General features: G+C 34.5%; 1 protein-coding gene across 1 annotated transcript in view; it reads right to left on the bottom strand.

Annotated features, from left to right (window-relative positions):
* The window catches only part of HUWE1 (HECT, UBA and WWE domain containing E3 ubiquitin protein ligase 1), a 1068888-nt gene that overhangs the window by 154890 nt on the left and 900220 nt on the right, over positions 1 to 13778 (bottom strand). The window contains exon 81 of the mRNA XM_090396304.1: positions 9530 to 9805. Coding sequence (XP_090252430.1) covers positions 9530 to 9805 — 276 coding nt within the window. The remainder of the gene's footprint in view (positions 1 to 9529; positions 9806 to 13778) is intronic.

The following is a 13778-nucleotide window of genomic DNA, read 5'->3' on the forward strand; positions in this document are numbered from 1 at the left end:
TTGAGTTTTTCTTTTAAATGTTGCCTGATTAATGGATGTGATCTTGCCTAATAACTTGCTTAGTATATTTTGCTGATTTCTAGTAAGATTCCTACTAATCAAGAATACATATTTCAATTGCAAAGAAGGAAATTCATCTTCTGATAATCTATTTTATGCAAAATAGAGATGTTGCCTTTCTCAGCTTTTGTAATGACAAAAGTTATTGAAACTTTGGTTTGTGTTTTAGCAATCTCAATGCTTTCAGTTGAATAGCATGTTTTGTACAAGCAAATTTAAAAAGTTGAATAATGCCATGATGAGTACAAATACATTTAATCTTTCCATTTCAACAACTTCACCAATGATACTAAGTGTTTAAACAAATTCCATATTTCCTGCAACTTGTTGTATTCCAGTCAAACATGAAAATCAGTTCAATAAATTTCAGAATATGTTCAGAGCCATATCCAGCTTATCATAAATCTCATCTGACTCAATATGAAACAGCCAGTAAAACCATGGAATCCAATTGGTTAATTATCACCGAGTAAATTTTTAACATTTATTCAAAGAAAGTGCTGAAGACTTCATCAGCCTAACTTAAATTGTCATCACTGCCTTTATATTCCAAAAGTTTGCAAAACTGTTATTCGAAATTATATTAATTTAGAATTGAAGATGATTACAAAGTTCCCGAAAAGATACCATTTAGTACCTACATTCTTCTCTGTCAACAAAATCTCTTTTTTCGTTAATATCCACAAAAGGTAAACAGCCTCCTCTTTCCAATCCTATCATTTATCAGGTTCAATTCGAGTGCCTCCACTTGTACTTGGAACAGAAAGGACATTCTGTCAAAAACTGACTAACGAACACTAATCTTCTATCAATAACAAGAAACCTAAAAACTCTGGCATTGCTGCTCAGCATGGAGACACTGCCTACAAAAGTTTCGATATATATGCTCTCAGGGGGTGATATATTATTATTATTCAGGTCTCCATGGAGTTAAGAAACTCATCGCAGGAGTTCCTTCCTAGGAAACACAAAGTCTATCATACCACTCCTTGAACTCATTGACCGTTTTTGCTCTCACCACTCCATCAGGCCATGTATTCCATGGTTTCACCACCTTCTACGCAAAGAAACCACTCATCCTCTTGATCATAGCTTCCTTTCATACTTTCTAGGGATCGCCCCTTGTCATCGCTCCAAGTGAAAGAACTCTCCAGTGTCCACTCTGTAATTGCCTCTCACCCGTTTAAAAGTCTCAATCATATCACCTCTCATTCTATCCAGCACACTTTGCAGTCCACATTCCCTCAGCCGATCCTCATAATTAACATTGTACAGTCCTGAAACTATCTTTGTTATGCCTCTGTATACCCTTTCCACAGTTAATTTATCCCCTTCAAATCCTGGGGACCAAATTTGAGAACAATAGTCTAAATGTGGTCTGATCAGAATCTTATACAACGGAATAATAACTCTTCTAGCTCTGCAGGTCAGCATCCTTCTCAGTATTGCAGCAATCCTCTGGGTTTCCTTCACCACCTTTGCAATATGCCCCCTGAATTTCAGTTTTCTATTAATCACCACCACCAGATCTCGTCTCCCCTACTTCCTTCGGTACGGCTCCTCCAATCGAGTATGCAGCCTCCTATTGATGTATCCCAAACTTTAAGACTTTACATTTTGCTGTATTAAATGTCGAAGAAAACCCTGAAAGTACTTTTCAGTATAATGATCCTGCTACATGGCCTTTCCCATTACATTCTGCATTTCACAATCATATTTTATTGTTGAATGTATTATAATGTACTAAAAGTGACATTTGTTCATTCTAGAGATTCAGAAAATCAATGTTTTTCAATATCAATGTATTATAGAATAACTACATATGGTGAAAAATATTTACAAAAGTGGCTTATTTATTCAATGAGTGCCAATAAAATATTTTGTATATGCTGCAAACTATTTTATTCCCATAAACTGACTTCAGTCTTAGGATCAGTTAGTCATTCTAAGTGGAAACACATAAATGATTATTTAAAGAGTCATGAAAATTCATCTGATCACACAAAAAATTATTTCAAGTGGGTTGAAACATGTGCGAGATTTCAAAGATGTAAAACAATAGATAAAGAAATGCAATCAGTCATTGTTAAGGAACGAGAGCATTGGAAAAATATATTGAATAGACTGTGATATATTTATCAACCCATAACTTGGCATTCCACAGTTCTTCAGATCAGAGTTGTATACTCCAAATAATGGAAATTTTTTTGGTTTGATAGACTTATTAAGTAAACATGATGTCGGCATACACGAACATGTACGTTACATTCTATCTAAGAAAATCCATGTAACATACTGTAGTAAAGCTATTCAAAACGAAATAATTTCTCTTTTGGCATCAGCTGTTCGCAAAGATATTGCTAAGCATGCCAAAAAGAAGCTAAATACTTTTCTATCATAATAATAAATAACTTTTATTATTAAAAGACCAGAAGATAAATGATAAAATATACAAAGGGCCAACAAGTTTCACTAGCCACTGTCTAACATTTTCAAGGCTGAACTAGTGCGAAAACAAATGCATTGAGTTACATTTCAAATATACACTTTAGTAACTGTTAGGCCGTTACATTTTGTTCCTTCTGTTTGAAGGCGTGCATGTGTTCGAACGCTTCAGTCAGATTCCGATACATGACTATGTGTTTTGTAGTTATTTGCATATTGTAATTCTGTCGAACTGAGAGAGATGATGAGATTTTTCCATATGTCTTTAAGAACAATGCCCTGATTTCTATTTAAATTATTGCCTGTGCATAATACCACAGCTGCTTCTTTTAAGGTTCTGTATCTGTAGTCATTCTCGATGTAAGGCATAGAACTGTTTTTCCAATCTATAACGTGATTTGATGATGAGAAATGATGTGCTAAACCAGATGTGATGATTCTATTATGATTGACATCCCCCACATGTTCCTTCTGTCTTATTTCAAAACTTCTGGAAGTCTGACCAATGTAAGAAAGGCCACATGTGCATGGAATTTCATACACTCCAGGACATTTGAAGAAAGGTACCTCATCTTTAGGTGATCCTAAGATATGTCTGATCATGGTAGTTGGTTTAAAAACCACTCTGATGTTATGAGCTTTTAAACATTCTCGCCAATTTTGTGGAAACTGAATTAATATATGGAATGACACTGTGGACACATATTGGGATACTGTAACACATTGTTGGTGGTTGTCTTTAAATAGCCATTTGTTTAAAATGTTAGAAGGGTATCCATTAAGAGATAGAGTGTTAGCTATTAGTGACAGTTCTCTCTGCACATCTGTTTCTTTTGAAATAGACCTTAAGGCTCTATTACGTAGCATGTGAATGATGCTGTCCAACATGTGTCCACAGCTGTCATTCCATGTATTAATTCAGTTTCCACAAAATTGGCGAGAATGTTTAAAAGCTCATAACATCAGAGTGGTTTTTAAACCAACTACCATGATCAGACATATCTTAGGATCACCTAAAGATGAGGTACCTTTCTTCAAATGTCCTGGAGTGTATGAAATTCCATGCACGTGTGGCCTTTCTTATATTGGTCAGACTTCCAGAAGTTTTGAAATAAGACAGAAGGAACATGTGGGGGATGTCAATCATAATAGAATCATCACATCTGGTTTAGCACATCATTTCTCATCATCAAATCATGTTATAGATTGGAAAAACAGTTCTATGCCTTACATCGAGAATGACCACAGATACAGAACTTTAAAAGAAGCAGCTGTGGTATTACGCACAAGCAATAATTTAAATAGAAATCAGGGCATTGTTCTTAAAGACATATGGAAAAATCTCATCATCTCTCTCAGTTCGACAGAATTACAATATGCAAATAACTACAAAACACGTGGTCATGTATCGGAATCTGACTGAAGCTTTCGAACACATGCACGCCTTCAAACAGAAGGAACAAAATGTAACGGCCTAACAGTTACTAAAGTGTATATTTGAAATGTAACTCAATGCATTTGTTTTCACACCAGTTCAGCCTTGAAAATGCTAGACAGTGGCTAGTGAAACTTGTTAGCTCTTTGTATATTTTATCATTTATCTTCTGGTCTTTTAATAATAAAAGTTATTTATTTTAATACATCAGACCAAATATGTATAATTTAAGTTTACTTTTCTATTATTTTAGATTGGACTCCTGACATTAGTCACAAAGAACAACTTTCTGTTACTCTGCAATTTGTAGATTTAACTCAGTCTGTTTTAGTTATATAAGAGCATTTTGTTTCATTATATGAAATCAAAGAATCTACAGACAAATAATTATTTGTTCAGATCATTCAATTACTTTTAGATTTAAAATTATATATTAGTGACATTAGAGGACAGTGCTATGTTCAAGCTTGCTTACGGCAAGAAAATCCACAAGCATTTTGCATCCCTTGTGGTTGCCATTCTTTAAATTTGGTTATAGGAGATGTAGCAATGTCTTGCTCACAATTTATTTCATTTTTTTGGTGTTATTCAATGCCTTTATACATTATTTTTGGCTTCTGTAACTAGATGGAAAATTTTATCTGGCAACGTACCAAATTTCACCATTAAAACAGTACATGAAACTCGTTGGGAGAGTCGCATTGAATGCATAATGTCGGTTAGGTACCAGATTGTCGAAATTCATGATGCACTGATAATACTTAGTGAAAATTCGACTGACACAGCCAACAAATCTGAATCTTTAACATTAGCAGAAAAACTTTGCAACTAACATAACAAACTTTTTTTGTTATGGGTTGATAAATATAATATCACATAAACTATTCTTTTTTAGTTATGTTAGTGACATGGTATGACAAACTTCATCAGATAAGCATAGTAAGCAAATCTATGCAAGCAAAAAATATGGATTTAAAAACTGTTATAAATTTATTAAAATCATGTACAGAATGCAATTGGCGATACTATACACAAGAATTTGAAAATGCTTTGACTCAAGCTGAAGAATTAGCAAACTTTTAGGAACAGAGCCAATATTTGTAGAAAAAAAGAATAGTTCATAAAAAGAAATTATTTAATTACGAAAATGAAGCCACCATCATTGCTGTTAATGAGAAAACAAAGTTTAGAACTATATTCAATATCATTTTAGACACAATATCAACAGCTCTTGAAGAAAGATTTAAGCAAATAAAACATATGAACAAAATTGGGGTTCTCTCTTTAACTAAAATAGGTGATTTAAATGAATTAAAAAAACATTTTATGGATCTGCATTCAATTATTAATGATGAAAACAGAAGTGACATTGACGGGAACAAACTGTTTGAAGAAATTAAATCTCTAAACAGTTTACTTCCCAAAAACATCAATTCACTGTTAGAAACTTTACAATTTATGCAGAATATAGTTCCAAATATGTGGGTTGCATTATGAATTTTGCTGACAATTCCTATAACAGTAGCAAAAGCTGAAAGAAGTTTTAGCAAATTAAAACTTATCAAAACATATTTTCAATCAACAATGGAGAGTGAGAGATTCAATTCTTTAGCCTTGTTATGTATTGAAAATGCTGTTGCTCAGAAAATAGCAAAAGGATAAAAACTTTTGCAGATTTAAAATCAAGAAAAAAAAAATCTAAATTCTAATTGATTCAATTAAAATTACAGAGTAAAATCAATAATTTTTGCATGTAATTGTTTTCATTTGTTTCTTTTTTATGCAGTATATCTGAGTGAATAAACACAATAAGTAGAAATAATGAAATTATTAATAATTTGAAAAAATACTTACACTTAGAAAGTACTTAAGTATAGAAAAAAAAAAAAAAACTTAGAGGTATCACACACATAGTCTGCCCAAGACACAAAATTATCTTGGTTTGGCACTGGGGGTGGTCAAGAAAAAAAGCTGTATAACTGAGAGTAGACCTCCACATAGCATTTAAAGGAATGCAGAGAAAAGACCAGGGCTTCTGACCTAATGTCCAATCCTCACCTTCTCGTGGTGCACCCTGTTAGGTATCTACCTGGATACTGAACAAATGAGGATGCACTGGCAATTTGGGATTTAGCCAACCAAATTGTATTCTTATTGGTTTAAACCACAATATAAAATGATGGTACAACATGACAGAATTTCATGCTGGCTGGGGCGTCACCTGCTTAAACAAGGTCCCCTTTTGTTTTTGCGGAAGCAGGTCAAAGAGTGAAAAGTCAGCTATTGGAACAAATCCTGAAACATATCCCAAATGAACATCACCAGAGTTTGAGATCTGTACTATCAACATAAGAAGTCTCAATGGCAAATAAATGCAACTTAAAGAACTTTATAAGTACCAGATTGACAAAATATAGGTGACTGAAACAAAACAAACAAAAACTGGTGAAATCTTTCGAAGCAATAAATACAATATAGGCAATGGCAATCAGGGGAAAAAAAAATTAGTAGCTATTAGTATTCAATACTAAATATGAGGCTAATGTTCTTGAATGGCAGGCAATATCAAGTAGAATGATGTGGGCAAATATCAGAATGGGGAAACTCGACAATTAAACATTTTTGCCTATGGTCTGACAGAAGATTCTACTAAGGTAGAAGTAGAAAAATTTTTTGAGCTTCTTAAAGAAAGCAACTGACACAATGAAAAAGGAAAAGTTGGTCCTTGTTGGAGATCTAAATAGCAGGGTAGGAAATGATTGTCAGACATATAAAAATATTTTGGGAAAATTTGGAGAAAAGAGCAAAGCTAATAATAATAATGACAAGCACCTGGTTGATTTCTGCTCAGGACATGGACTGTTATTACTAACACAATGTTCCAACATAAAAATGTGCACAAATTCAACCTGGAGAGAAGAGAAGGAATAAGAAAATTCTCATTGAAATGTTATTGTTGACAGTGATGTTTTCTCATTGGTGAAGGACATTAGAGTGCACAGAGAATTTGAAATTGGAAGTGATCACTATTTAGACTTTGGCAAGATAAAATTGAATATCGAAAAGAGCAGCATGTAAGAAAGATTTAAAGCAAATAAAAGTTCAGCAGCTCTCAGATGTGAACTGACACAATTTTTCTTAGACCTTTTTTTAAGTATAACTGCATAAATATCACCAAGATGCTCAGTAAGGAAATTCCTCTTTAATTCTCACATTCAGCTGTATTTCTATTTTTTTACAGATGGATAATATGGGAGCTCTACTGTGATCATCTCGAATTCAACCATCTCTCCAGGCCTTCTGAATTATGCAATACTCTCACTGTAAAACTTTTATACCTTCATATTTGAGCATTTCTGGTCAAATTTCACCTACTCCAGTTGCCTTTTCCACATTTCATGTTTTTGATGACATTTTTTACTTCAAGTATGGATGTATAGATTGCATTCCTCTGTGCTGACACTGCTTGATTCATTTAGCAGTTTCTGACATCTGAAATATATTTATCTTCAGTTTTCATGTCACCTTGATCATCTGTTTCCTTTTACAGTATTCTTTCCTTAATTTCTAAGCTTTTTCAATATCCTCCAGAATATTTTGCCAATCCCTTGATATTTATTTTCTGAGCACAAGCTGATTTATTTGCAAGGAACTTTTGATAAGCTTTATTTTTTTTCCTTCACTGTTTCTAACTTTCTGAAACACCATGGAATTCTGATTTTTCTGTTCTTGCATACAACTTTGCCACATATCTCTGAATGAATCAATCAATATTTTTTTCGATGTTTGCTACTGAATCTCCAAGGTTTGGCTCTTGTTTTCAAATGTTTAATTTTTTGTCAAATAATGTTTATGTATTTTAGCATACAGTTCACCTCTGAAAGCTACTCGACTTTTGATATTTTAAAAAAACTTTTTTACACACTCTTCTTTCCGATAAATTTAATTTTATCATGTTCAAAACTAAATGGTGATCACCTCCAATTTCAAATCCTCTGTATATTCTTGGATTGAACATGTGAGAAAATATTGCTATCAACATAACTATCAATGACTTTCCTTGTTCTTTGCATCTTCTTTCTTCATGTGAATTTGTGCAGTTTTAAGTTACTAATAACTAGAACCATGTCCTGAACAGAAATTCAGCAGGTATCTACCATTATTATTAGCTTGGTTCTTTTCTCCAAATTTACACAAAACAATTCTGCATATCTGGTAATCATTATTTCTTACTCTGCTGTTCAGATCTCCAACATCAACCAATAACTTTTATTTATTTATTTTCTTCTTTCCAGTGTTGTCTAATGCTTCAACAAATTCCATTTCTTCCTTAGGATCCTTCTGGGACATATGCAGAAATAAGCCAAGTTCCCCCATTTTGATATCTACCTACCTCACTCTACTTGATATTGCTTGTCATTCAAGAAAATTATCCCCATATTTAGTGTTGAATACTATAGCTACTCCTAGATTGTTATTGCATGAATATAACATTTTGTATTTGTTGCTTAGAAAGATCTCACCTGTTTTTGTCTTCTTTGTTTCCAATTCTTTTCCAACGAGGCTTTTCATATTGATAGTACTCTGCTGCTGTTGAATTGGAATATGTTCCAAGATTTGTTCCTGTAGCTGACTTTGCACTGTTCACTCTGGTTCCTTGAAGAAACAATAGGGGACTTATTTATCTGGACAATACCCAAGCTGGCATGAAATTCTGTCATGTTGTAACATCATTTTTCATTATAGTTTAACTCAATAAGAATACATTTGGTTGACTAAATCTCAAACTACCAGCCCATCCATGTTCATTCAGTACCTAGACAGATACTTAACAGGGTACACCAAGAGAATGTAAGGACATCAGGTCAGTTCTCTGCATTCCTTAAAAGGCTATGTGGAGGTCTCTCCTCCCAGTTATACAAGTTTCACCCTTATGTATCTTCTGGTAAAAATCGTCTCCTTTTACAGTTGGCAAAGATTTAGGTTTGAGTGGTTATTTAAAGAGGGTGCTGAAGCACTTCTACACTACCCAAACTTAAATCGGAATGACTGCTACTCTATTGCCTTGGGAGAGTCTCATCCTCATAAATGGCAAGAAATGATGTGTTCCTGCTCACTTTTTATAATGCTATTTCAATCAATTAATAATCCAAATTTTGTTAATTTCAAATCACTTAATTTTTGCTTTAATTATAATTTATTTCGAAACAATCCAAAAAATTGGCACTCCGTTACTTGGCCCAGCTCTGTAAATAGGATTAATATTCTTTGTTCTAGCTTCACCTTGCGATCATGCTGATTAACTGATGATGATGGCCAGTTAATTTCAGGTGAACATATTTGCAACAATAAAAAAATTATTTCTTTTTGTGAATATGTGTCTAATAAAATTTATTATGTCAAAAATGAAATTAAAAACTTACATTAAAAACAACCTACATGTTCATATTGCTAACAATATCAAACTGGATGTAGTTGGAGTCCTTACCAAAGCTAAACCAAAAGCTGACCCATTAACTGATTTAAAATTCAGAGATCACTGTACCTAGAGTAGAACTTGCAAATTTAAAAGATTTATAAAGGATTTACCTTCAAATACGATATAAAACCGATTCTTCCACTCCTCAGGTGTGCGTCGATGAAGTTCCCTAAATGAATCTTCAAACACATGTTCACGCCGTACATGGACAGCCAAGTCCTCCCTTCTCGCGCCTTCATCCATGCGATCTAGTTCCTGCCTAAAGTAGCGCCTTTTTACATCAAAGTCTAAAACTCTTGTATGGTCTACTAAAACTGCAAATGGTCCATCTGCAAGTGGTGTTGTAGACTGTCGAAGTATCTGATTTAGAACTGTCCTGTGAGTTTCTAAAACAGAATAGAAAATTCTATTATACAAGCCAATCCACTATTAATATATCATGTTAAAAAAAAAGAACAACTGACAATTAATATGGTTCTTCACATGGTTAAAATCATTACAGATCAAAATAAGTCTTTCTGAATTATATCAAAATTTTCATCAAATATAAGAGCAGAAGTGTAACATTTCATTAAAAATCAGTCTAGTTTTCAGGATCCTCAATGAGGATTAACTTAATGATCAAGTCCACTGAAAAATTTTGCTACCATTTTACCAAGATGATACTAGACTAGCTGGCTGTTTTCATAACTTTTTGTTTTGTAACGAGGGCTTTCACAGCATGAGAACATTTTGTGGAAGATTTCTTGAGGACTTGATGGAATTAGAATGCAATTATGAAGAGGCCGAGAAATAAGCTACGTATTTATGGAAAGACTAGCACCTGGCATCATTCGAGCCTAACTCATCCTCTTCTTTTCTAATATACAATGTTCCAGGTCTGACTATTCTTCTTCTCATTTTATTTCTCATTCTTTCACTCATTTCTATTCTGAAACTAGTCAATTTTTCAATGTAAAATAATAGCTTTTTCTTATTTTATTTCTCTAAGAAGTTTCAAAATTTACTGACAATCAGTTTTTATGATATACATCAAGTAAGGAAATGATCCAGGAAATCATAAAAAGATATTTGGTCTTCTTGTAACATAGCAATATCATTTATTATCACAAGAACTGAATCAGAGCTGTAAATACAGTTCTCTAGTTGATTTAACATATGACATTAGGCAGGTATTTTGCATTAAAATGGTCCAAATCATACTTAATTGTTGTAGATAAACTTGTTTATCTACAAGAATTACGAGCCTCCACAGAGATACTATCGCATGCATGCAAGGCCCGCCAATACGGCAAATTAAAACTGAAGATTGCAAGACAACTGAATCGTCTGACCTTTTTAAAATGCTGCCAGGATAATAAATTGATCCCTAACTGTGTAAAATCAAAACACTGTTTCATGCGATCAAAGGCTCTCCGCATATATAACCGCACTAGCTTCACCCTACTACATGAACAAATTGCTGCTACCCGCGTTCTCTTGGCCAACATAAACAAAGCTATCTGTGTGTTGGAGGAAGAGCTTACCTCAATGCTGAACTAACACCCTTGGATGCCTCTCAGACGTCTCTCGTGCTTCAGCAGAGAAAGAAGTTGAAAAATATGATGTCAGCACATAAAAAAGTTTGAAAGCCTAAAAAAGAACTCTGCCTGCGAACTTCAAATACCGCTCAACATGGTAATCAACGTTTCTTCCTTTATCCTAAAGCTCTCAGACCACTCACACATGGCCACAACTTCACCGTAGCACCAGAAGCAATACTGTCTGAAAAAATAACGATACAAGTAGAACATGGTATCCACAACCTACCCATTCATACTGCTAACAACATCAGACCGGATGTAGTTGGAGTCCTTACCAAAGTCAAACCAAAAGCTCTACGAGAAATGAACAAAAAAATAGTAATAACCAAACGGACTACACAGGTAAACTTTCAACTCTACTGTCAGATCATTCTACCTACCTCCCCACTGAGTATGATTCCACCAGCTCCCAAATCAGAACACCCTAAAGGCTCCTTAAGAAGGTTACTTCTTGGCCTGAGGAAGTGACTAACACACCAAAACCTTTCAACTCTAGACCCCCCCCCCCCCTCTGAATATACAGACTACCAAAAATCCATAAGCAGAATGTGCCATTACGTCCCATTGTGGATGACATTGATTCCCCTACATACAAATTAGCCAAAGTGCTCACATATTATACTGGCAACACACCATCACACGTTAAAAACTCATCTAAGTTTTTAACATGTGATGAAAACACGTTAAAAAGATCTAAGAAGTTGATTGTTTAAGTGTGTTATGAAGTTGTGGAGTGTGTCTAAGCCATGCAGCCAAATAGAGAACACATCATCCATAACGTAGCCAAACAGTGGATTTTTGTGGGGCTGAGTTTAAGACTTTTTCTTCGAAAGTCTCCTTAAAGAAGTTTACTAAGGGGGGGAGGAGTGTGGAGAACTCATGGCTGTACCCTCTATCTGTTTGTAGAATTTTCCCTGCCAAACAAAATATCCTGAGTTCATGGTGAACTGAAATAAGGCTGTGATATCGGGAGAAAATTTGGCTTGGATGAGATCTAAGGTATCTTTTAGTGGGACATTTGTGTATAAGGAGAAGACATCAAAACTGGCCATTATGTCAGTGTGTTGAAGTGAGAGGTTCTCTATACTGGCTTTAAGAAAACAAGTCTCCCTTTTCTAGACACTCTGATTACATGCCAACCTGATGAATCCCTGGCTTTCTCTGTTTACAGAAAACTTACCCATACAGGTAGATACATTCACCTACAATCACTCCCCCACCTCACAACAATGTTGGATCATAAAAACCCTATATAACATGGCTAAATTAATCTATTCAGACAACTACTGAACGTAACCATATACTTCATAACAAAGATTATTAAATCTATCACCATTCCTTACATTCGGGGCACCTCTGAAAAGTTAACCAAAATCCTAAAGAAATATGACTGTTTGGTCATATTTCTTTACGATTTTAATACTGCCCTGGAAGCAGTATTAAGCTTAACATGGTGGAAAGGAGTATGACTGTACATGAGAATAGCTACCCCTCCATGTGCAGGGCCATCTCCAATTCTGTCCTTGCATAAAAGAATAATATTCCTGAAAGTGGGGTCCTCTTTGGGTTTTAAATAGGATTCCTGTTGTCAGAAACAAAAGGGTTTGGCGTTTCTGCAGTTGGTGCTTGATATCATCAATATTCTGGTAAAACTCATGACAGTTCCATTGCAATAATTTTCCAATTGTTAGGCTTCGCAGACTTGCCTGATTTCTGTGAGATTCAGACATATACAGTAAAATCTCTTTTCTGGCAATACCAAAAGAACAGCGCTTTTGGTGGTCTAAATTTAAACCTGAAATTTAAGCCTATGAGATAAGAAAATATGCAATGGGCTTGCAAGATTTGTTGAGCAATGATCATCTATGTCAGCACATGATGTTATGAAACTTCATTGTATGCAATTGTAGTGAATTTTTAAAACTCAGCCAACAATCTTGTAAGCAGGCAGACATTTGAAGTTACGTTGTCACATTAAGGAAATCCACAACCACTTACATATTATCACAGGAAAGTGGTTGTGAATTTCTTAGTGTGACAATATAACATAACTTCAAATGTCTGCCTGCTTACAAGATTGTTGTCTAATAAATATATATTAGATGAATTCCAAAATATATATTCAATTATCCAGCAAAATCTCGTATCCGGAATTGGCAAAGTCCCATTGTTGCTGGTTAAGAGAGATTCTATTGTATTTCTCATTAGATTTTGGGAAGTAAGAACGACCAGTGTTCATTTCTTCCTTTGGAAAAATATCCAGTACATTTTCAGATAAGTTCACAATTTATTTTCAGTGGATACCGAAGTATCCACTGAAAATAAGTTGTGAACTTATTTAACAGAGCCATGAGAGACAGTTTGAGAATGTCCATATTTCTGGCATCTGAAGCATCTACGTGGATTAGCGATGTACAGTTTAACAGCACTATTTAAATAATCTACTTAAGAGTATCAGATGATACTTCCAGATGGAATCAGGCAACCATGCCTTTGGATCAAGATGCACCTCATACCTGTCACCCACTGGTCTTTTAGCTCAGAACATTTCCTCATCTGAAGCATCTAAGTGGATTAGGAATGTACAGTATAACAGCACAATTGAAATAATCTACTGTAACAGATGATGGAGGCTTAGGATGTAAAGATGATACTTCTAGTTGGAATCAGGCAACCATGCCTTTGGATCGAGATGCACCTCATACCTGTCACCCACTGGTCTTTTAGCTCAGAACATTTCCTCATCTGAAGCATCTAAGTGGATTAGGGATGTACA

This window comes from Typopeltis vanoorti, chromosome 1 (genome assembly GCF_054136105.1).
Source record: "Typopeltis vanoorti isolate ZY-2024b chromosome 1, IOZ_Tvanoo_1.0, whole genome shotgun sequence".
NCBI lineage: Eukaryota > Metazoa > Arthropoda > Arachnida > Uropygi > Thelyphonidae > Typopeltis > Typopeltis vanoorti.